Here is a 21,931-nt window from a genome sequence, read left to right as displayed (position 1 = left end):
ATTTAAAATAATAATGAGAGAGAGTGAGATTATGAGAGAGATAGAGAGGATGAAGAGGGATAGAGAGGATCTAAATCCGAATGTTCTTGCTAGTGAAACTGATAAAATTAAAAGTTGGAATCATATCATGGAGAACATCCATAACATTGTCAAAGTCAAAGTTCCTATCACATATTTCACTGTCTCTCAATATATGAGCTCCGGAAGCCACAAAAGCATACATGCTGCCTCTACTGATGAGTACAACTCCAACCCCCCAATCTTAATAAGCAAGGAAGTCATCTTCCATTGAAGGTCTATAAAGAAAGGACCTCCACCAACCACAGTGTCTTCAACTATAACATGTAACCCTTTATCAGACAAAATAGTTGCATCTTCCATGCGAATTGGTTGTCACATTCTTAGGGCGAAAAAAAGTTTGGCGATATCCATGCATGATCGAAGTAGAAGAAGCTCACTTTGTGACTCCCATAATTGAGGAAGAAAATGCATCAACTCAACGGCCTTGCCAGCTCTCTTCATGACCACCACCAACGCCGGCCTCTAATGTCTGAAGGGAATAATCGGTCATTAAGTTTATTTTCATCACATGAAGGCCAAAAGGTCTCAATCTTACGAATATTTAAATCAAGACCCAATCATGGGCCTATCTCCCAAATAATATCAAGTGATTTAGCAACTTCCCTTGAATTTCCTAATGGAAGTTCTTGTGTTTGAAACCTCTTGGTGCCACTTTATGTATTGGACCATGCCTTTAAATGGACACAAGCCACAAGTGGACAGTGAAATCCACATTTCCTAAATTAGTGGATCTTTAGACCAAATACAATCGTCAAAATAATAATGATGGAATTTGCATAAAAAAAACACCCTTATTATAAGATTTTCTTAAAACTTTTTTTATAAATATACGACCATCTATAAATTTAAATATACATTTATTATTCTAAGGGCCCGTTTGGTGCGCAGGATAACATAGTGACAGGATAAGATATAAAAAAGGATAAGGATAGGATAACAGCAGGATAACAGTTATACTCAGTTATCATATCCTGTGTTTGGTGCACACAGGATAACAAACATGATAACTATTATATTTTGTTTTTAATACATACTTGCTCATAATAATATGATAAAATATATAACATATTTAATTGACAAAATTACTTTTGTAAAACAATTGTTATTTTTTTAAAATTATTTTGTAATACTTTGAATTTTATAAATAAAAAATATAAATAAGTAATCAAATAACTTTATATAATTTAAAATAAAAATCATGAGAAAATAATCAAGTTTAATTTTTTATATGAATCATGATCAAATAAATAACTCAATAATATATACATGTTAGATAAGCCAAATAAATATATGATATATCTCATACATAAATAATAAAACTACTATTGCAAAAGAATTATATTTAATTTTTTATAAAATTTAAATTAATATCCCTATTTGTCAATTTTTTAATAATAATTTTACTTTAAAATATTGTAATTTTAGTAAAATTTTGATTTTTTAGAATATATGAATTACAAAATTACCCCTGTGAAAAAATCACATATATATTTAAAAATTAATTATTTAATTATTTATATTTTATTAATTTTATTTTATGTATTTTAAAATATATTTTATAAAATAAACCAGTAATTTTTTTTCTTATCCTATCCTGCTGCTAACCCAGCTCAAATTCAGGATAAGAATTATAACTAGAGAGACATGATAGGATAAGCTTCATGATTAACTTATCATATCCTACTATATCACCAAACACTGGATTGCGGCAGGATATGATACAGTTATCCTATCCTATCCTGTTTCTTATCCTGTGCACCAAACAGGCCCTAAATATTTTTTATTAATAATACTGATTTATTTTGGCTTTCTGAGTCAGTTCTAGCATTAAATGGTTCCTGTCCCCTCTCGATCGTATTTGTGGAGATTGAACCGTGATCATCCTTACCAAATTCACTGTGAATCATCACTGAATCAACTAACAATTGATATTAATAATACTAATTTTGTTAACAATTAATACTTCATATGGTCTTTATTATAAAAAAGATTTTTTTTTTTAAATTCAAAGAATGTTAGATGTATTTAAACTATAGGAGAATGTTAACTTGTGCCCTTAAGGGCACATGTTAAGAAGATAAATGTGGAAAATATTTATTGAACTTGTGGTTTATTCAATTATCTAAACATTAAATTATTTATATCATTAAATGCTATATTTCTATTTTTAGGTAGCTTAACATGTGCCCTTAGGACACAAGTTAACATGACCCTAAACTATATTATGAATTAGATACTTCGAACAATTTATTATCCTTAAAAACAAAATCTCGCTTGGTCAAAAAAACAAAATCTCCCAAAAAAAAAACGAAGGCAAGGAGAATTTATGCACAATTTTTTATTTTTTTTTGTACAAAATGCAAAAAAAATAATTTAATAATAGTCAAACATCACAAATTAATACTCGTCAACTTTTCTTAATAAACCGAAGTAGTAATAAATAATGGAATTAAAGGGAAGTATATAATCATAAATTCAGCACCGACGGGAAAAGCATTGTAGTCAGCGCCTCTCTCTGCAACTGCAATCCAATCCAGGCAGACTCACTCTGTCATTTCTACAAACAGCTTCAGCTCACAAATTCAAGATTCTCCAAACAAACCAACAATGGAAGATTTCAGATCCAAATCGTACGGTGATGGAAGGAATCAAATTGAAACTTATTCTGCACCTGGAAATGGAGCTAGTAGCGTCTATGGTATGCAAGATCTACGTTGTTACAGTGCATCTTATGCTTCATCTGTTCATCCAACACAAACCCAGATGAATAACGATGCTAAGTTCAAGAAAGGAAAATCAACAAATGGTTCTGTCTCAAAAAGTTGGAGCTTTAGTGATCCTGAATTGCAGAGGAAAAAAAGAGTTGCTAGTTACAAAGTTTATTCTGTTGAAGGTAAACTCAAAGGTTCTTTTAGAAAAAGTTTTAAATGGATTAAGGATAGGTGTAGCAGAGTTGTTCATGGATGGTAGTATCAAGAAGATGCTTTGAATTTGTATTTGAAATTGAAAAATTAAACCCTTAATTTGTAATTTGGGGGAATATAATTTAGGTGGTGAGTCACCATCTGAATTGAAATTTCAACATGGGTTGTCTCATAATTATATATATATATATATGAATAATTATTATTTGTTTTTGGCTTGTTTATTTATTGGTTAGTGTTTATGTCCATGGCTACAATGCAAAGTAGTAGTAGTAGTTTAACCATCATAAGGATCATTTGGATTGTAGTAATTTGTAATATTGGATGAAAAATTGTGATTCATGTCTTCAATGCAGTTGATTTATGTAAAGAGTATAAGTAATCATCTTTGGTTGTTGAGTTATGGAATGGAAAGTAATCATCTTTGCATGTTTGGATTAATCACTATTTTATTCCTTCTTGTGAAAATTGATTACTAACTTTTTAGGCTTCTTAGGTGTAGCCTTTATATCTAGAATGGCTCTAGTTTTGAGGTATATAAGGACATACTACATCTTTTTACTTTTCTCCATGATTATAATGATATGTCTCAGCTCATGGAGAAAGTAGAAACATTTGGATGCTCATAGTTACTCCCTCTCCCTCTAGTTCTGGTTATAAGAAAGAGTTTGTTTTCCAGATTTATTGAATGTTTGATGTATTTAGTTTGTATCATAGACCAAAATACATCAATCATTGAATGAACCTAAAAAGTCAGGACTAGAGGGAGTAACATTTTCTAGACACTTTTCCTAGAAGTTTTACTTTAGTACATGAAAGCAATGCCACTCATGCCAGTCAGTTTTGTTGATTATGAGAACTTTATTGGATTTTGAATGGCGTTTTGGTCATTACCCAGAAGATCACTAAGAATTATTAGGACATGACAGATTCAAACTGGTTCATTAACTGTACTTACTGGAATTATAGGAGCTAACTTTATTCTAGAATGTAGATTGTCTTAGGTTGTAAGGATGTGACACGGAGCCAAGTCACAAAAAGAAAAATCAATAGCTTATTTTACTACCAATGCATAAAACGGATATGCTGCCCTCAACTTTTTTGACACATCAGGTAGAATATCAACATGTTCCTTTGGCAGACAATATTAACGAGAGAAATGTTAAGGTCACATTCTCAAACAGTCTTTTTAAACACGTATTTGAAGCCACTGTCACCCCCTTGTTAATGATTTTAACCATTCATCTTCTACACTTACACTCACAATGAAAACAGTGTCCTCTCACTCTCTTCCCTGGGTACTTCCAATGCGCCTTATTCTCCAGTCAAAAGAAAATGTTGTCATCCAATTCGGATCTATCAGCAGTATCTTTTTGCGATTTTTATCCACCCACCACCGGGAAAATAGTATCTGCTCGTCGACTCTTTGGCCTCTTACATACCTGTTTCTGTGCCTTATTCTTGAGTCAAAAGTTGTTGCTGCAAACGATGATGTACCAACTTCACTAAGAGTTTTCTAAAATCAATTTCATCACTGAGTTACTGTCTATTAATACTGGAAACAAGAGGCAATTTGTTGGTTATGTTGCTTGTTTGTGTTTAATGGATATCTTTGTAGACTTTCACTGACGACACTTCTAACCATTGGTATCTTTACCGTCCCTTCACGCCAAAAAAAATGAAGAGAAGCAAGGATCATTAAGTCATAAGAGTTACAATTTTGCATGTCATGCACTCCAGAGTTACTAAAATGTTAAAATCTGAAACTAAAATGTTGGTAAAGTATTTTACATGATAAACCACTACTTGTAAATGGCTTTGAAATTCTTATTTTTATTGCGGATTCAACTTTATCAAGATTTTATCTGTGTTCTAATTTAGCGTGTTCATTGTTATGCATTAGATGTGACTTCATTATATAGGGACTTTTGTTTTTCATTTATGCACCAAATATTTTAACAGATGCTCTTTTATTTAGACATGTTGGGATCTAAATTATGTGAATAAGTGGAGTGTCCGGGGTTCGAACCCCGACTCTACATAATATATGCGATGTCCCTACTGAGCTCCAAGGACAATTATTTTTCTGTTATGAACATATATTATTTATCCTACTTCATAGATTCATTCCTATAGAAACTATGATGATTTGACGCTTGTGTTTGGAGTAACTCTACAATGCACAATTGCTAGTACTGCATAAAACCACACAGATAATCCAATGTCTAAAACCTAACAAAGCAGAACATACCAACAGGAAGATGCAAAACAACAAACAGCCAAAACAATATTGCCACATAATTGTCTAGAAGATTATAGTACTAGAGAAATGCTTTATTAAGGAGTGTGACATAATGGACTGTGACATTAACATTTCTCTATTAACAGAAGTATAAAATGTATCCATGGTCTTTAGACATGCACGCACCGTTTCTACGGAATTTTTCTCTTCCTCCCCTATGGTTCTTTTACCCCCTCTGAGAATAAAGTTCAAAAGTAAGGAAGACAAACATTCTTCTACAATGGATCACATTCAAGAAGACAATATAATACTTAAGAATTTTGTCCCTTTTTATAGGACCCTGTCAAATTTCATTTGCATGTTTTCTTTCTCACAATACTCATAATTATTGTACATTTTTAATTTAACAATAAATAGTACAAACTATAATTAGAAAAATATATTAATTCTCCAACTTAAAAGGCAAGCAAAAAAAAAATGCACAATTTTATAACAAGTTTAATACACTTTCTTAATTCTTGGTCTCATATTTAGAGACAGACATGGTGAAATACATTTCCATTCGTGATTAACACATCTATTTAGTTTAATTAATTGTCAGACAAGTTCATTATCAAAGATAGCAACTAGAAGAAAGCTAGAGAGGTAGTAATATGATTTCAGCTTGATAGGAACCACACAAGGTAAAACATTCCAAGTTCCTAATTCCAGAATAATTTCCAGAAACTTGCATCGTGGAAACTGGAGGAATCTTATCCAACAAGAGTACAATATCAATGGCTAATTACATTTGATAATTTTGACATTTGTGGTCCACTTGACCCCGTAAACATCTGGTAACTCAATACAATAACTCACAGGAAAATATGTTAAAAACTTTGGTGTTCCGGCCAGAAGTGAAGTGCCAATTAAATCTGAACTTTACAGCAAAGCACGACCCCTCCTTTGAGGGGTCGAGCTAACAATACAAACCTGAATTATCATGTTCAGATCTAAATTTACTCACAGCTCAACTTCACAACATAAGGCAACTTTTGCTTTTGTGGTGGCTATAAACTCATAGTCACTAGATGAGAAAGTGAGATATTAATAATGGGTCCTCTCATCATTCTCTAACTGCAAACCCTCCATGCCCCTAAGGGCACTTTCATAATTATTGGCTTGAGAAGCATTTCTCCCAGCCCGTGATAGTCTTTGGGGATCAGAAGATCCAATTGGTGAACTCCTTTGCCCACCCAAAATTCTGTGTGCTGCCCCAGGGCTAGCCTCAGCAGTGCGTGTACGAATATCTGACTCAGCACCAGTAAATGCATCACGACTACTAGAAACAGCAACTCGCCTAGATCCACTTGACTGACCCAAGGCATTGGAACTTGATAGCTGCATGATCACAGATGAGGCAATTAATGCATTTGCAAAAACATAGCTAATGTAGTTGCACATGAAATCAGGCATAAAATTAAACACCAGAAAATTAGGAGAATAAAACAAATAAATACCAAAAAATAAGAAAAAATACCCAAAAATGGACCGGTTAAAATCCTCAATACCAGCAGAATATGACTGAATTTCTGTTATGAGAGACTTACAGTATTCAAAATGGGTCCTGACATTCTACGCCTCGAGGAATCCCCCGAAACCAAACCGGGGGGTTGCCCTTCTTCTGCTCCTGAAAGAGACAACATTAAAATTGTCCAGCTAAAAAGCTAAGTAGATATCATTTAAACTTGGGTGAAGAAGTTGAAGAGACGTGTCATTGCAAAACCTACTTAAGTGGGTAGTTGAAGAATACTTGATAAAATAACAGGAGTAAGCTATAAAGCTAATAATTTCTGTAGAATGATCACATCTGACAGTAAGCTACAAAGGCAGAATTTTTTTGGGTCTTAATTTTAGGGCAAGGAGATAGTGCCCTAGTTCAGTGCACAAAAAGCTTCTGGGCTCAAAAACCACATACATGGATCACATTTACCTCACCCCAAAGACATGAGAGGAGGCTCAAACCTGCAACTTATTAGGTACAAGACCTTGTCTCACTACACTTGACCAACCCCTTTAAGGTTCCACTTCAAAATTAAATTCACCGAACTACAATGTGGTAAATGAACATACAAATGAAAATAACGAAGACCTAGTACACACTTATGGGAGATCTTAAATAAAGTACCTGCGTGTCTATCAGCAGGTGGCATTGCAGAACTGGTTCCAGCACCAGGTACCTAAACAAAGGTGAGCATCTATGAGTTCCATCCATCGCAGATGACATGATAATCACAAATGGGGGAAGAAAATGAATAACACTTACAATGGCCCGTGTTGGAGGTGTTGCAAGCTGTGATTGCTGATACTTCAAGATGGTCCAGTCAAACACGTAATCAAACTGGAATCCTGTTGAAATGCCAATTTAATAATATATGCATATTTAAACAAAGATCATACAGACTCAAATGCAAAATGGAAGAGAAAGTATAGAAATGACAAACGTGAGAAATGAGGAAGAAGTTATCCTTTCTATATGATAGCAATTTCAAACCTTCACGAATAAACAGGTCGCGAAATATCCTTTTGAGATAAGCGTAATCTGGCTTATCATCAAACCTTAATGAGCGGCAGTAATGGAAGTATGATGCAAATTCTGTTGGATAACCCCGACATAAAGCCTGGAATTAGCAGTAAATTCTTAGTATAGGTCATGAAGGAGTATACAGCATAAGCACTAAAAAGAGTGATTACAATCTAACTTACTTCAATCGATGTATTGACCTTTTTTTCACTGATTCTATCATACTTCTGTTTCTTAGTTCCTGCTTTAAGTCCCTGCCAGGGAAGACTACAAAAGAAAACACTAATCAGATAAAGCACACAGTGCTGGAAGACACCAAAGTACAGGTAGACAGTAATAATCACCTTCCTCTCAGGAAGTACATCAAAACATAACCAAGAGACTCTAAATCATCTCTTCGACTTTGTTCTGTGCATCAATCACCAGAGAAGTAGAAGCAAATATTAGATAACAAAAATTAACCATTCAGAACATAAGTTCAATGAAGGATCATGAACTAACACATACCAATGCCAAGGTGAGTATTCATGCTAGCATATCTTGCGGTGCCGGTTAAATTTTTATTTTCCCTGCAGTGTTGATGATTGAATAGATTAGAAAAATCACCCTAAAACATGATTTTCAAATAGTAGCAGCCAGGTACACTTTCAAAAAGCATTGCCGAACTGATGATATCGCTGACAAGAATCATAACCTGACCATAGTTCTAGAAACCAGAAACTAAAGTGAAAGGAAGTGTTCAACAGTATGCATATTACGATTCCCACCACCAAGGCACCACCAACCCATCAGTTTAATTAATTATATCTTAACAAAATCAAACCATGGTATCAGTGCAAAATAAAAAGTTGATCACAAATATGAATGGTGTTGGGAAGAATAGGGTCACAATAGATGCATAAAATTCAAGTCTTCCTTATAACTGGGAGGATTTGCTAGCAGATGCAGGCATAGGAGAAGAATAACAGTTTCAGGAAACGTCATGCATTAAAATTCTATGATCATGAATATTTAGGATATTCTATGATTCGAAGTCAACAGAGAATTCTTTTGTGCAACACTAATATAATGAAGTGTTGTCTCCTTACTCTCAAATTATGAGTTGGGAGTCTTGGGAGTCCTGGCCTAAGCAGACGGAATGGCATTAATATCACATGCCAGGGATATGATTGTATTGTAGGAGTCATGTTTTTTGAGGCGGGTTAGCAAGAATTTATGATCAAGTTAACAATCATATTTGGAGTCATGTTTTTTGAGGTGGGTTAGCAAATATTTGTGTGAGAAAACTTGCAAGTAAATATATGTCTCTATCTCACCACATCCTTCAGTTTTCCTCCCGTTATTATTGTTTAGTTACTGTTTACAGTCATATAGTAATTGTATCTCGATCTGAAGCATCAAAATATATTATCCTAACAGGCTAACATTGCCTGGAGTTAAGCAAGTTAAGTTCTATTATTGGCAAGACTATAAACCATTGAAATTAATTCAAATTTAGATAGACTGGCATTCAGATCCATGTCAAAATCCCAGTTTAGCAGCTGCCCAGAAATCACAAATTCCATATAGAATACAGTGTATGGAAGTGGAATCATTGACTAGCATTCAGATTTTTGATATACTAGAGTGAATGACCCGACATAGAAAGAGGCAACAACAAGATCACTGGTATGCATATACTTGGTTCTATGATTGCCACTAAAAGGTCTGATGATGCATATTTATTTGATATTACATTCTCAACAAAACTATTGTAGCATATCCTCCCTAATCTTTATTCTTTCCACATGACAGCTGTGCGATATATGATATGATAACTTGTAAAGTTACAACTTCGATTAGAAAAATGTGGTTCCTACTAGGCTATGATACTTTTACTGTGCTACCAAGGCTTTACTATAGGAATAACCAAGATAAGTTCCGCATTTAATGTACACCAACTGAATCTACCTGTAAGGAATGTGTTGATGGGTTGAACTATCTCTGTATTTCTTAGCCAAACCGAAATCAATAGCATAAACCTACATGCAACGATGTGCATTAAATTTTCATGTATAGAAAATTAGAAGTACCATACAATATATCCAAAATCCGCATTTTAACAAGATTAATCACCTGGTTCGCACGCCTTCCTAATCCCATTAGAAAATTATCTGGCTTGATATCTCGATGTAGCATTGATTTTGAATGAATGAACTCAACACGGTTGATCTGAAAGGAAAAAAATAGAGGAGTTCCTAAAAATTACTAAAAGGGTAGGCAAAAAATATAGTTTGCAGAGTCAACCAGGCCTACCATCTGATCAGCAAGCATAAGAACTGTCTTGAGTGATAACTTTCTACTACAAAAGTTAAATAGATCTTCAAGACTAGGTCCAAGCAGATCCATCACTAAAACATTGTAGTCTCCCTCCACTCCAAACCATCTAACATTTGGAATTCCAGCTGACAAAATCAAACTTTAGTTAGAATTGACCATAAATTAAAAACAATATTTTGAGGGGATGTCCCTATGCTCCTTGTAGAAAGCAAACACACGCAAACACACAAAAAGATAAAATAATGAATATGAAGATAGTCATTACTTCCTCCCTGGAGAATTCTGTACAACTTGGACTCGTATAGCAACTGAGGATGCTTAGTCTTGACATTTTCCTATTCAAATGCATAGCAAAGAACCAAAATAATAAAAAATAAGCTCCAGTGCACGTAAAAATATCAATAATCTTGTGCTTAATTAAGAATAAATTCACAAAAAACCAATACACTTATGTTAAGTCAACAGTATGTCATTTCTTCCAATTCCAATTAAATCCCCAACCAAAGATATTTATCAGAATCTTGAATCGAGGCAAATGTCGGTAATTTACTGAAGAGTGAGTGGAATGAATTCAATTGAACAAATACGGCGGGTTTCACGCTTATACCCCCTTCCACTAATCTTTTGAGCAAATTTCTTCACTCCTGCTTATTTTTGCACTACATTCACGAAACAGTGTAGCAGTGCAGCTCTTCCAACATTGCACTTGATCTACAATATATTTACTTATGGGTAACAACCTATCCTTTGCACAGTTAATTGCATCTATGTGATACAGAATGACAAATTTTTAAATTGGCCAACAATTCCCTTCCCTCTAACACAACCCTATAATTTCATTGCAATTACAATTTTGCTTCCTGCCTAGGAAGCTTTTGAATGCAAAGCATGTTTTTTTTTTGTAGACTCGCTATCTGGCCAAGGACCAACTAATCCGAGAGACACTGATCCCACCGTCCACTAGCAGGGACCATTTAAAGCCAGAACTTTTGCTCTGTATTGACTGACCCAACACTGAAAATGGCACTGGAAGGATTCTAAGTTTGAACCTGGGAGATTGAGAGGAGCACACTCCAAACCACCAAAGCATGGTTTCTAAACAGTCATAATGTTCTCCACAGTTGCCCTCTTAAAAAACATTTGAGTCGAGCACCCTCCAAAGAATTAGGAAGCATGTATAAGCTCAATAAAGATACTTGAAATCTAGTATACAGTGTAATTAAGAATGCCACATAAAACAACTCAAACCCAAATTTCATATGATAAATTATTTTATACACAATCATCTCCCCTAAAACCCATTTCAAAGAAATTCGCAATCTTTGAAGCAATGAGTGAAGAAACAAAACTTACAAGCTTAATTGCAACCTCTTCGTTAGTTTGAATATTAGTACCTGCAACAAAAAGAAACAAAATAATAATAAAAGAAAAAGAAATAAAAATATGAAATTTATGGAGAAAAAATGATGAAAAAACAAAGAAAGAACCTAAGTAGATCTCCCCAAATGAGCCGCTACCGATCTTCCTACCCAAACGAAACTTATTCCCAACACGAGGTTCCATTCAAATTGAAATTCAAATAAGGAAAAATCAATAAAAATTGGGAACCCTAAGTTAAGTAGAGTAATCACAAGCCTTAATTCAAAATGGGAAATATTAAATGTTGTTGTAATAATAACTGGAATTGATGATTATGATTAGAATTAGAAAAGAAAGTGTAACGGAAGAATAAGAAAAGGAAATGAAGAAATTGTTGGTAGATCTATCTAAGATAAGGAGGAATTAAAAGAGTAATTGTGTTTAATTAATTGGTAAAAAAAAAATCAGGGTTAGGTTAAGAAAAGTATAATATTGATTAATTGATTGATTAAGGAGTAATAATAAAGAAAAGGAAAAGGAATTGGGTGAAAAAGAAAGAGAATGGATTTGGATAATGGTGGCGATGATGGTGTTTTGTGTTTCTCTGTCTTGTGATTAGGAATGAATTATTGTAGTTTTGGAACCGGTCGAATCGAACCGCTAAATGAAACTATTCACGTCGGTTCTTTTGATTTTTTCCCATTGTCAGGGTTCGAAACAAACTAAGATTGTCCACGCGTGTTGTTTACGCGTGCGTGTGTGGGAACTCAACTTAACTAACATATAGCTTTTCGCTCTCTGTAGCGGGACCGAGTCACGTGACTATGAGTTTGCGCGTAATTTTTCAGGGAAACAGATCCGTGCAAAAACAACTGCAGTGAGTGATCCACCAATTGATTTAATTATTTTATTATATAAGTCATTGTTCATAAATTAACTGGATGGTCATGATTCTACTACCAGAAGAAAATGTTATTAGAGAGGATCCCCTCTCATTTTTCAGAGGGCGTGGAGAATTTTGAGTACAGTAGTACTATACAGATTTTCAGTTTCATTTCTCAACTTCTAAAACTATACTCTTTCCGTAAGTAAAAATAAATAAAAAAATTCACACTTATTAATAAAGAAAAAATAAAATAGTAGTTTTTTTTTTTATGGAGCACACTTAATGCATTTCGCTTATAAGAAATATTAAAGAGATCTATTATCAAGTTGTCACGAATTATAAAATCTTATTTTACACTAGCAGACTTAATTTTTCTGACGTATAGATTTTTTGACGTAGAAAAAGCTGGTGTAAAGTAATGTTTTATGATTTGTGACAACTTGATAATAGGTTATAGTATGTAATAACTTCATAATTCCTAAGGGTAAAAAGGGAAAATGACAGCTAAAGTAAATACTCCACTTTACTTTAACTCTCACAAACTTAAGGCAGAAGAAACTACTCACTTCTCTTCTATCACAGCTCATTTTACAAACTCAAAAGCAAGAAAAAGTCACACACACTGAGCTTGAGCAAGGAGAAAGAAGAGTTGTGCAAAGAAAAATCTAAGCTGCTGGTTTTTGAAATAATCATCATATCTTATCCTTAAGTTTGGCGAGTATACTCATTCACATATAATGATGTTGCAAGTTTAGCTTATTATGTGTTAATAGCTTTTTTTTCTATGTATCTCTGCATTTTTCCATTTTGTTTTTACACACAAGTTAATAGCTTTTTTATGTGGTAATAGTTTTTTTCTATGTATCTCTGCATGTTTCCCTTAAGATGCAAATAAGTTCACATGCACTCCGAGTTCTAAATAAGTATGGAGCACACACATCACTTCAAGTTCTAAAAAAAGCTAAGCTATACATCAGAAAAAGCTAGTGAAAAAGAATGTTTTATAATTTGTGACAACTTGATAATAGAGTATAGTATGTAATAACCTCATAATTCCTAAGGGTAAAAGGGAAAATGACAGCTAAAATAAATAAACTCTCACAAACTTAAGAAACTACTCACTTCTCTTCTATCACAGCTCATTTTACAAGCTCAAAAGCGAGAAAAAGACACACAGTGACACACATTGAGCTTGTGCAAGGAGAAAGAAGAGTTGTGCAAAGAGAAATCTAAGCTGTTGGTTTTTGAAATCACCATCACCTCTAAATTGAGCAAATACACCGATTTAGAATGTCGCTTTTTTAATATATCTAGTTCTTTGATTGATTAAAAAAAATGCAGCTCTAACAAAAAAAAAAACGCAACTGATACTAGTTGAAATTCGATAGAAATATACAAAGATAATCTCAATTGTATAAAGAATTAATTGAATTTTCCTGCCTTCCCATAAAAGAAAGAAGCAAAAATGGGCCAAGGACCTAATAGGTCCAACCGAAACATACACAGAATTAAATTCCTAAAATAATTAAGTAATAAACGAATTTTGAATTAATAACAAAAAAATGAATTTCAGTTAGTGTTGTTTGGTTCTGCGGTGAAAAAAGAAATCACTTAGTTCACAGATGTTATTGTTCACTGGTCGCCGCCACACGATTGCCATGACCATGGTCTAAAAAAAGGCTCACAGATTCCTCCAAAGCTTCCTCTAACTTGCAGTTGAAATAGGGTTTCTTGGACTAGGTAATCCCATGTACACAAGCCTAGGTGACATCCTAACTTTTGGGCTGGGCCTAGGAGATGGAATTGGGCCAAATTTGTTGAGTCTTGAAGAAGTGGGCCTTGGAGACAAATTAACTTGTTCCAATGCTTTTGATTGCAAGTGTTCAGGATAGTCACGAACACAACCAATACGTGGACCAGCACCAGTTGACCACTTGCAAGACAATCTTCTTGTTGCATTAAATGCTGCAATTTGATCCTTTTTATGAATTGTTGTTACATTGTTATTATCAGTCACATTGACCTTAGGAGTTAGAGGAACCTTTGGTTGTTGTGTTTCATTCATTGCACTAAATGAATTGCTTCCAATAATTGAATGAGTATCATCATCTATAGCACATCTCTGAAAGAAGAAAAAAAATGGAAAACACTCATTAGTAATCTTAATTTCATAATTTTCTTAGGTAACATTTACAAGTAATAACATTGATTCAATGGTGATTGACGTTCGATTTGGTAGGGAAGACCATGATTCGATCCCCGCAACTGCGATTGAGAGGGGGTTGAAATCACTTGATACCAAAAATGATCCCCAAATCAGATTAGGCGGCCAGTGAGCCGGATACCGATGGTGAAAGAAAAGAAAAATACAAGTAGTAATATTTTCAGACCAAATATTTACCTTAACATTTGTGAGATCTACATTGTGCTCTTCAAGAAAGCTTATAAACTCTTTGAAGTTCTCTTCAGTTGGATGGTAGTGTCCACTGTATGGCCAAATAGCCTGCATTTTGTATAATGGATAATAACAAAACTTAGTCAACAAAATCAAACACTAAATAATAATTAGTGATTATAATTATGATGATGATGTTAGGAGTCTCACATCGAGTATATTAAAGTGCTCAATGTGGTACTTAAATCATGAGACTCTCCCAGCTATTAGACTAATCTTTTAGGCTGAGCTCTTCTCGTGTGCTTAAGTCGTAACAGATTATATGATTGAATATATGTCTATAAAAATATGGAGTGCAATTTGAAATTAGTACCTCAAGAACACCTTGATGTGCTACTAATCTACCAGCTGCTGTGGTTGCACCACCAGCAAGAAAACTTGAATGTTGAAATTTACCCTTTTGTTTTTTTCCAACATACAAGGCTCTTGTAGTGCTGAGAACAAATATCCATTTTGATTTCTCATCAGTATTCACAAGCCTTCCATCTTGTCTAAATACCAGTCTTCCCTTTTCGACAATTACTTCGTATTTTTCTCTATCTTTCTGCAATGATAAACAAGTATAAACAATTAACATTAGATACTACTTTAAGCCAGGCTTAAAAATAAAATGTTGCTGTGAATCATCAAAAAGTGAGATTGTTCATATAGATAACTTACTGGTCCAAGATATTGAATGCATTGGCGTTGTAGAACAGTGTTCCTTGGACATTTCTCAAGATTTATTTCTTTTCCATCTCCAACATCCAACCTATAAATTATTGATCATAAAACACAAAGTTAATTAATCGCCATATACAACAATTTAGACTCTGTTTACTTTCTGAAAACATTTTCAAATATGGTAAAACAAGAGTTTAATTACCAGTAGAAAAATGGTTGTGTACTTTGGCTATCAAACCAGATATCATAATACATGTGAAGATTGTGTCCATATCGATGACGCGGGTCAATCTACAACAAAAAATTAAAGAAATTCACTCTGTTAATACAAAAATCACACACTAAAAAGTATAATTCAATTTCAAAGTAAATTGAACTTGTATTAAATAATGTAAGAAAAGTTACTTACAGCTTCAAGCCAATGTTGTAATGCTAATTTTTGCGCCTTTTCATCTTTAGATAAACCTTTTCCAACCTTTACAAAAAAAGTCATAATCAGCACTTAGCACTAAGTAATAAACATTATTCAAAACAAAATAACATGAATCATTTATCATATAATAAAGTTACTTTAGAAATTTAAATACCTTAGCTGCTCTAGTTCTTGCTCTAGCCCAACGTGACACGGCAGTTTCCGGTTTCTGAACATCGTAAAACAAAACAGAACTTCTTTTAAGAGCAGCAGCATCCAATGCCTTCCACCATAACTCTTCAACTACAACTGCACAATCTGCAAGGGTTCTTCTTGTACGGTAACTCTTGTAAACCTTTTGAAGTTTAGTTGCAGCAGCATCAAGTTCAATAACTGGTCTTGGAGAACAGAAAATCATTGCTTCAGGCAGAGAAATAACAGGAACTTGTTTATGTTTCAATTCACATTTACTTGAATCCATTTTTTGTTCTTTGTCTTGAACAAATGAATGGTTTCTTTCAAGAATCATGTGTTGTGGTCTGCAATCACTTAATTTGCTTGAATTGCTCATCTTATTAGACCCATTTGACAAATCAGTTACAGACACCCCCATAAATATAATACCCTACAAATCTGCACAAATTTTTATAATTTATTAGTCATGCCATAAAGTTTAATATTTATTATATTGTAAAGTTCCATAATTAGCCTCCAATAATTGTACTTGATTTAACTTTCAAACTACTGTTATGATATAAAAACTCGTTGTACATAGTTAGTTACATTGGTCGGTCAGATAACCGATCAATATAACTATTTACTAATTACTCATTCCAGACCAAAATATAAGTAAAAAGTGCATTAGAAAAATGAGTTACCTTTGTTGTTGTATGATGTATGAGTACTTTGAATGAAGATATGAGATATTGTTTAGATGTTGTTGTTGAAAATAATTGAAGTGCGTGAGAGTTGAACAAATAAATGAATTAAGATATGTTTATGACAGTGGTTCTTGTTAGCTTTTATATAAGCTTTCAAATACGTGTGGAGACTGGAAAATGAGAGAATTAAGGAGCAGTCTTTGAATTCCAATTTAGAATCAACGAGCTTATTTGAATAGGGAAAACAAATTAAATAAAGGTATGTGAATATAATGTTCAAATTCCAAGGTTAGTAGCTTAAAGTTTTCCAAGGTTGATGGCCACGACACGAACGAAATATTTGATGAATTCAAAGATATAGTATTGGTATATGAAGTATAGTTTTGAATTATATATATATATCCTATAGTATTGTAGGAATTGAAAGTCTCTTATAGTAGTAATTGTGTTTAAAGAGAGAGAGAGAGAGCGTGTAAGTAAGGTAAGGGGTAGAGGTGGCAGTCAAAGAAAGTTAGCTTTTGTGAGGTTCCATGAAGAAACGCGATTTAATTTTAAGCTATTATCTGTGTACTCAAATTATTTATTGGGGTTGAATGCTGTAGCTTAGCTTCCATGTTTTTCATATTATAAAATTCAATAATAGCAGTTGCAAGTGGTCAATTAATAATACATTTAATCATCTCAATTCTCAAGTCAACTTTCAATATTTCAATTCATGCATGTTCAATTATTAGGAGAAAAAATACATTGCAATTTTTAAAACTATACTGCACACGAGGATAGAGAGTTGTTTTCTTTTGTTTGTTTGTATAGAACATTGCAGAGAAATTTTTTTACTACACGAGGGGGAGAGGTATCCTCTCCGGTGCAATTGATGTTGACCGAAAAGGATAATTAAGATAAACGGTTGAGATTTCACTTTAGAGAAAATATCACTGTAAAGGATCTCAGTCCACATGAGGAATGCTATCCGTCCCAAAAACAATTGTCCTCAGAAACGGAATGAGAAAATAGGACTAACGAATGCTATGACCTCACACCGTCACACATGACTAAAAAATAGTAGGGAATTGCACGTTTGAATATATAACCAAACATATCAAATACTAATATATTTGTAACATTTTATTACATAAGTCGTACCTATGTAACATCTCATGTCTAGAGTTTATTTCATTCTTAATACAATCATGTCATTGTTTTCTTCATTAGAACAATGAATTGAAGACCATAAACTTTTTTTTTGAAAGACCATGAACTTTTTACTTTCGATAGATCTTGAAAATTGTCTTTAAAATTTAATTTGGGTTAATTTATAAGGGTTGATCTTGTTTGAATCACCTCTTCTCTTATATTAAGTCAACCGTAAATTTTATCATGGTTGATCCCGTTTGATATATTGTTGAAGTCAATGCCTCAAATTTTGAAGGAAAGATAAAATCATTATTCATTGATTGGTATACATATCCGTGCATGTACAACAGCAGCCTGAAGAATTAATAGGGTCATGCATGTATGTAGGAAATGGATCTTTCTATCATTCTCTGTGTTTAATTGCTCCATTATTATATATAGTTGACACATAAATATGATTTTGAAGTACTACTATTATACTCTAAAAAATCTTCTAGATTTAATTAATTCTTTAATGACTAAACTTTTGGGTTGCGTCAAGTTTGATGCTACGTCCACCAGTTTAATATTACTATATTTTTTGGCTTATATAAACACTGCGCAGTTATGTTTCACTTTAATCTAATTAACTTTCACCTCAAGTTTATAATGACTTGGTTGTTAGAGTGGTTTTTACAGGTATACACCCTTTTTCCACCATAATCTTCGGATTCCAGCTTTAACTTCCACATCAGAATGAATGTTTCTTCCACCGATTTACTACTGTGAGTTCTTCGGCCTATATATCCTTTATCCTCTTCGGATAAATTTTGAAGTTTCTGATTAAACAAACTTCAAATTCAAAATTATAGCAAAATAGAGCAAAAGTACTAGAGAATATGGATTTGTGGTAATTAAAACTGTCGGCAGTACGGACACATGATTAGTTAGCTGCTGATTTGGAACAGAGCAGTTTTCCCTCATATTGTGTCCTGGCCTCCTTCTGTCAACGCTTTAATTAAAATGCAAGTTGAGAGACAATGAGACATTAACTAATAATAATACTAGTACTCCACATCCACAATTAGTTTTTCTCAATACATTAGCCTAAAAACGACGGAAAATTACGTTAATGGGCATATATAATTGCACATCAATGAAGAAAATGAGATGGAAGGGTAGCAATCATTGCAGTTCAATGCTATTACTAGTTGTTTTGTTTCATAAACATTTCTAGGGTACAAATTATGCGATAATTCAAATGTACAAACTAAGTTTAATTTAATGGTAAAAAATTTGAATAGTATATTAAGGTTATGAGTTCAATCATCAACTACATTATTAAAAAAAAAAAATAGAGAGAGATCTAGCTAACAGTATTATAGGCTGGCAAGAGGACCATATGTTATATGAGTAATTTTTATTTGGGCCCAAATAAAATACATTTAGAACTTGCCAGTTGCCACTTAACATGTACCCTCGTACTATATTTGATAATGATCGGGAAGAAATGATATAGGGCCAATTATTAGAATACGAGTAAAATCAAACTAAAATAAATAATTTAGCATCAATATTTCACAAGTTTTTGTAAAGTTAATTATAAACAAAAACAGACATAGAGAACCATGAGTCACTATACATGCAAGAAAGAAAATGAAGAAAAAGCAAGTATACGTTATTATTTCGGATTCTAGGATACAAACAAACTTTTCATTATTTCCGAACGCATATTCCAAACGTGCATAAATTTGGAATCTGGCTTCCGAAATTAGTAATAAATACAATATATAATAGTATATATCTTTTTTAAAATATATACAATATAATATTAGGTTCCAAATGTTTATTCTAAACGTTCAATTTTATCATATGTCTAAGTATTTAGAGAGATGTAAAAAAAAAAGCATGTAGAGAGACACATTTTTTTTAAATAACAGTAAGTGTTATTAATTAAAGGATAAGAATCTTTAACACTATGAATATTTTAATAATGTTTTAATTATTTGGTATATATTATTGATCAATTTTCCATTTTCAAAGCCCAAGATTAATATTGAAGGTTGCCATTATATTCCTTTCAGTCTAAGGATTGATTTCGAACGGATTGACTCGAGAGAGTCAGATATTGCTTGTTGCTGTGTGGATGGTACGTGGATGTTTCCGTGTTGGTGGTCGGTTCATTCACCAGCTTTATCCGAGATGTATTTATTGTTGTGAATAGTTTTAGGTTACTTTTTAAGATTTAGAGTTTATTTTGTTTTCCTTTTCTATTTTTTTTGTTCTTGAGGGTTAATTAGGTTCGCCCCCGTATTTGTTTTTTTTTTTTCTTTCTATATAATGTATGAGCACTTGACATGGGATTAGGGCTTATAAGGTGTGTCTTCATTGACATGTCTTCTATTTTCTTTAATGTCATTATGCCCTTAATTCACCTAAAAAAATCATATTATTGATCAATACATCAATTATTTAATTTTTTTGACAAAAAGTACGTCAAATATTTGATTATCCTAAAAGTGAAATTTTGCTTATAGCAACCCAGCAAGGAACAATATCTCTTATTTTATGCGGCACATGTGCATAAATAAGAAAGGAAAGATAAAAATATACAAAAGAATATCGAAAATACGTGAGATACGAAACATATAAGTAATTATATTTTGATAAAATAAAAAATATTACATAATTTTACGTAATTATTTAAATATCAAATTTTATTTAATAAATAATACAATAGATACATAAATGTAATATAAGTTTTGTAAAAATAAAATATCAGAGGTTAAAATTTACAATACAATCCCTTTAATTTATATTTCAATTATATATAATATTTTCTGTCAAAAAAAATTTATATATAATATTTATTCTAACATGACATGCATGATTTAAAGATGCATATTTAATACATGAAAAAAAAAATGAGAGTAATATTATTCTTTACGGGATATATTGTGGATATATCGTTGTTGGTGCTATTGTTGGAGTATATATTTTCAACTAACTCCAAAAATATTTTTATTGAAATGTATGACTATAGTCATATTTAATTCATGAGAATGAGAGAAAATTAATTGGATATGAATTATCTAATATTTAAAATTAATTTTTGAATCAAAAATTAATAATATATTAATATTTTTATATTTTCTTTAATTAATATTCATCACTTAAATTTCTAGATTCAAAATAAAATTATTATTTTCAGATTAAGTTAAAATTATTATATTATTAAAGAACTCGATTCAATTCATCTAAACTAAATAAATTGACCTAAAAACTCAATTCTGACAACCTTGGTACTATTATATAAAAGTTTCAATTATAATTAACTGAAATTATCTAATTCTCAAACTTTCACATCACATTTCAATCTTTTATTTACAAGGATAAACATGCCCGTTATTACAATTGAACATTAGAGCTTTTTAAATTTGAGTTCATTTTATATCTGAGGTAGAACTCGTAATAGTGTAACACTCTAGAAAGAAGAGGAAAAACCCTTTCTAGTCATGTGACCATGTAAGAATAACTCCCTTACTCTTTTCCAACGTGAGACATAAGCAGTATCTGGTTTCTGATCATCAAAGAATGAAATAGAACTCCTTTTAAGAGCAGCAAAATCCAATGCCTTCCACCATAGTTCTTCCACTAGAACTGCACATTCTGCAAGGTGTTTTCTAGTAAGATAACTCTTGTAAACCTTTTGAATTTTAGTTGCAGCAGCATCAAGTTCAGAGATTGGTCTTGGAGGATAACAGAAAACCACTTCTTCATGAAGCTGAGAAAGCACATAAGCTTGTTTCTGTTTCAATTCATCATCACTTTTGGTTTCAAGAAGAGTATCTGAATCCATGTTTAATTTTTTTTTATCTTATATGATGTAATTGAAGTATGATCGTAGATACAAATAAAGGAATAGGTTTATCACATCACAGTGGTTCTTCTTTTGCTTATATATAAGCTTTATTTACTCTTTCATTGCCTTCAAAATCAAATACGTGTGAAAGAATGGAAAATCAGAGAATTA

The 21,931-nt window shown here is 32.5% G+C and overlaps 4 protein-coding genes across 5 annotated transcripts; 1 reads left to right on the top strand and 3 right to left on the bottom strand.

Annotated features, from left to right (window-relative positions):
- Nucleotides 1-2,520: 2,520 nt before the first annotated feature.
- On the top strand, nt 2,521-3,218 carry LOC123906100. The gene has a single exon (XM_045955953.1). The coding sequence runs from the start codon at nt 2,689-2,691 to the stop codon at nt 3,049-3,051; it is 363 nt and encodes a 120-aa protein (XP_045811909.1). The 5' UTR covers nt 2,521-2,688; the 3' UTR covers nt 3,052-3,218.
- A 2,673-nt stretch (nt 3,219-5,891) lies between these two features.
- LOC123906099 (casein kinase 1-like protein 1) lies at nt 5,892-12,245 on the bottom strand. 2 transcript variants are annotated; one of them, XM_045955951.1, is made up of 14 exons: nt 11,617-12,245; nt 11,483-11,523; nt 10,395-10,464; nt 10,106-10,254; nt 9,926-10,021; nt 9,761-9,831; nt 8,318-8,379; nt 8,155-8,218; nt 7,993-8,077; nt 7,781-7,907; nt 7,553-7,635; nt 7,415-7,466; nt 6,837-6,916; nt 5,892-6,627 (listed from the first exon to the last, which is right to left on the bottom strand). In XM_045955951.1, exons 1-14 carry the CDS (start codon nt 11,690-11,692, stop codon nt 6,334-6,336), a joined length of 1,350 nt encoding a protein of 449 aa, XP_045811907.1. In that variant the 5' UTR covers nt 11,693-12,245; the 3' UTR covers nt 5,892-6,333. The 2 variants fall into 2 exon arrangements, with proteins under 2 accessions (XP_045811907.1, XP_045811908.1); XM_045955952.1 differs by having other exon boundaries at nt 6,837-6,910; nt 11,617-12,161.
- A 1,509-nt stretch (nt 12,246-13,754) lies between these two features.
- LOC123906098 (IQ domain-containing protein IQM1-like) lies at nt 13,755-17,338 on the bottom strand. Its single transcript, XM_045955950.1, has 8 exons — nt 16,783-17,338; nt 16,080-16,537; nt 15,902-15,967; nt 15,695-15,783; nt 15,490-15,580; nt 15,143-15,373; nt 14,776-14,877; nt 13,755-14,496 (listed from the first exon to the last, which is right to left on the bottom strand). Exons 2-8 carry the CDS (start codon nt 16,515-16,517, stop codon nt 14,080-14,082), a joined length of 1,434 nt encoding a protein of 477 aa, XP_045811906.1. The 5' UTR covers nt 16,518-16,537; nt 16,783-17,338; the 3' UTR covers nt 13,755-14,079.
- A 3,824-nt stretch (nt 17,339-21,162) lies between these two features.
- On the bottom strand, nt 21,163-21,817 carry LOC123906097 (IQ domain-containing protein IQM4-like). The gene has a single exon (XM_045955949.1). It carries the CDS (start codon nt 21,755-21,757, stop codon nt 21,383-21,385), a length of 375 nt encoding a protein of 124 aa, XP_045811905.1. The 5' UTR covers nt 21,758-21,817; the 3' UTR covers nt 21,163-21,382.
- Between the last annotated feature and the right edge of the window lie 114 nt (nt 21,818-21,931).

Source organism: Trifolium pratense, linkage group LG2, assembly GCF_020283565.1.
Source record: "Trifolium pratense cultivar HEN17-A07 linkage group LG2, ARS_RC_1.1, whole genome shotgun sequence".
NCBI classification, from domain to species: Eukaryota; Viridiplantae; Streptophyta; class Magnoliopsida; order Fabales; family Fabaceae; genus Trifolium; species Trifolium pratense.
This window is presented reverse-complemented; position numbering and strand designations above follow the sequence as displayed.

Bases quoted from the DNA above. Each gene is read 5' to 3' on its own strand.
- LOC123906100 (XM_045955953.1), top strand. From the start codon at position 2,689: ATGGAAGATTTCAGATCCAAATCGTACGGTGATGGAAGGAATCAAATT.
- LOC123906099 (XM_045955951.1), bottom strand. From the start codon at position 11,692: ATGGAACCTCGTGTTGGGAATAAGTTTCGTTTGGGTAGGAAGATCGGT. The intron at 8,078-8,154 runs GTGATTATTACT...TTTCTTTTGTAG, and splicing joins ATGTACTTCCTGAGAGGAAG to TCTTCCCTGGCAGGGACTTA. The intron at 7,908-7,992 runs GTAAGTTAGATT...TGCTAATTCCAG, and splicing joins AGGTCAATACATCGATTGAA to GCTTTATGTCGGGGTTATCC.
- LOC123906098 (XM_045955950.1), bottom strand. From the start codon at position 16,517: ATGGGGGTGTCTGTAACTGATTTGTCAAATGGGTCTAATAAGATGAGC. The intron at 15,784-15,901 runs GTAAGTAACTTT...TTTTTGTTGTAG, and splicing joins TACAACATTGGCTTGAAGCT to ATTGACCCGCGTCATCGATA. The intron at 14,497-14,775 runs GTAAATATTTGG...TTCTTCTTTCAG, and splicing joins TAGATCTCACAAATGTTAAG to AGATGTGCTATAGATGATGA.
- LOC123906097 (XM_045955949.1), bottom strand. From the start codon at position 21,757: ATGGATTCAGATACTCTTCTTGAAACCAAAAGTGATGATGAATTGAAA.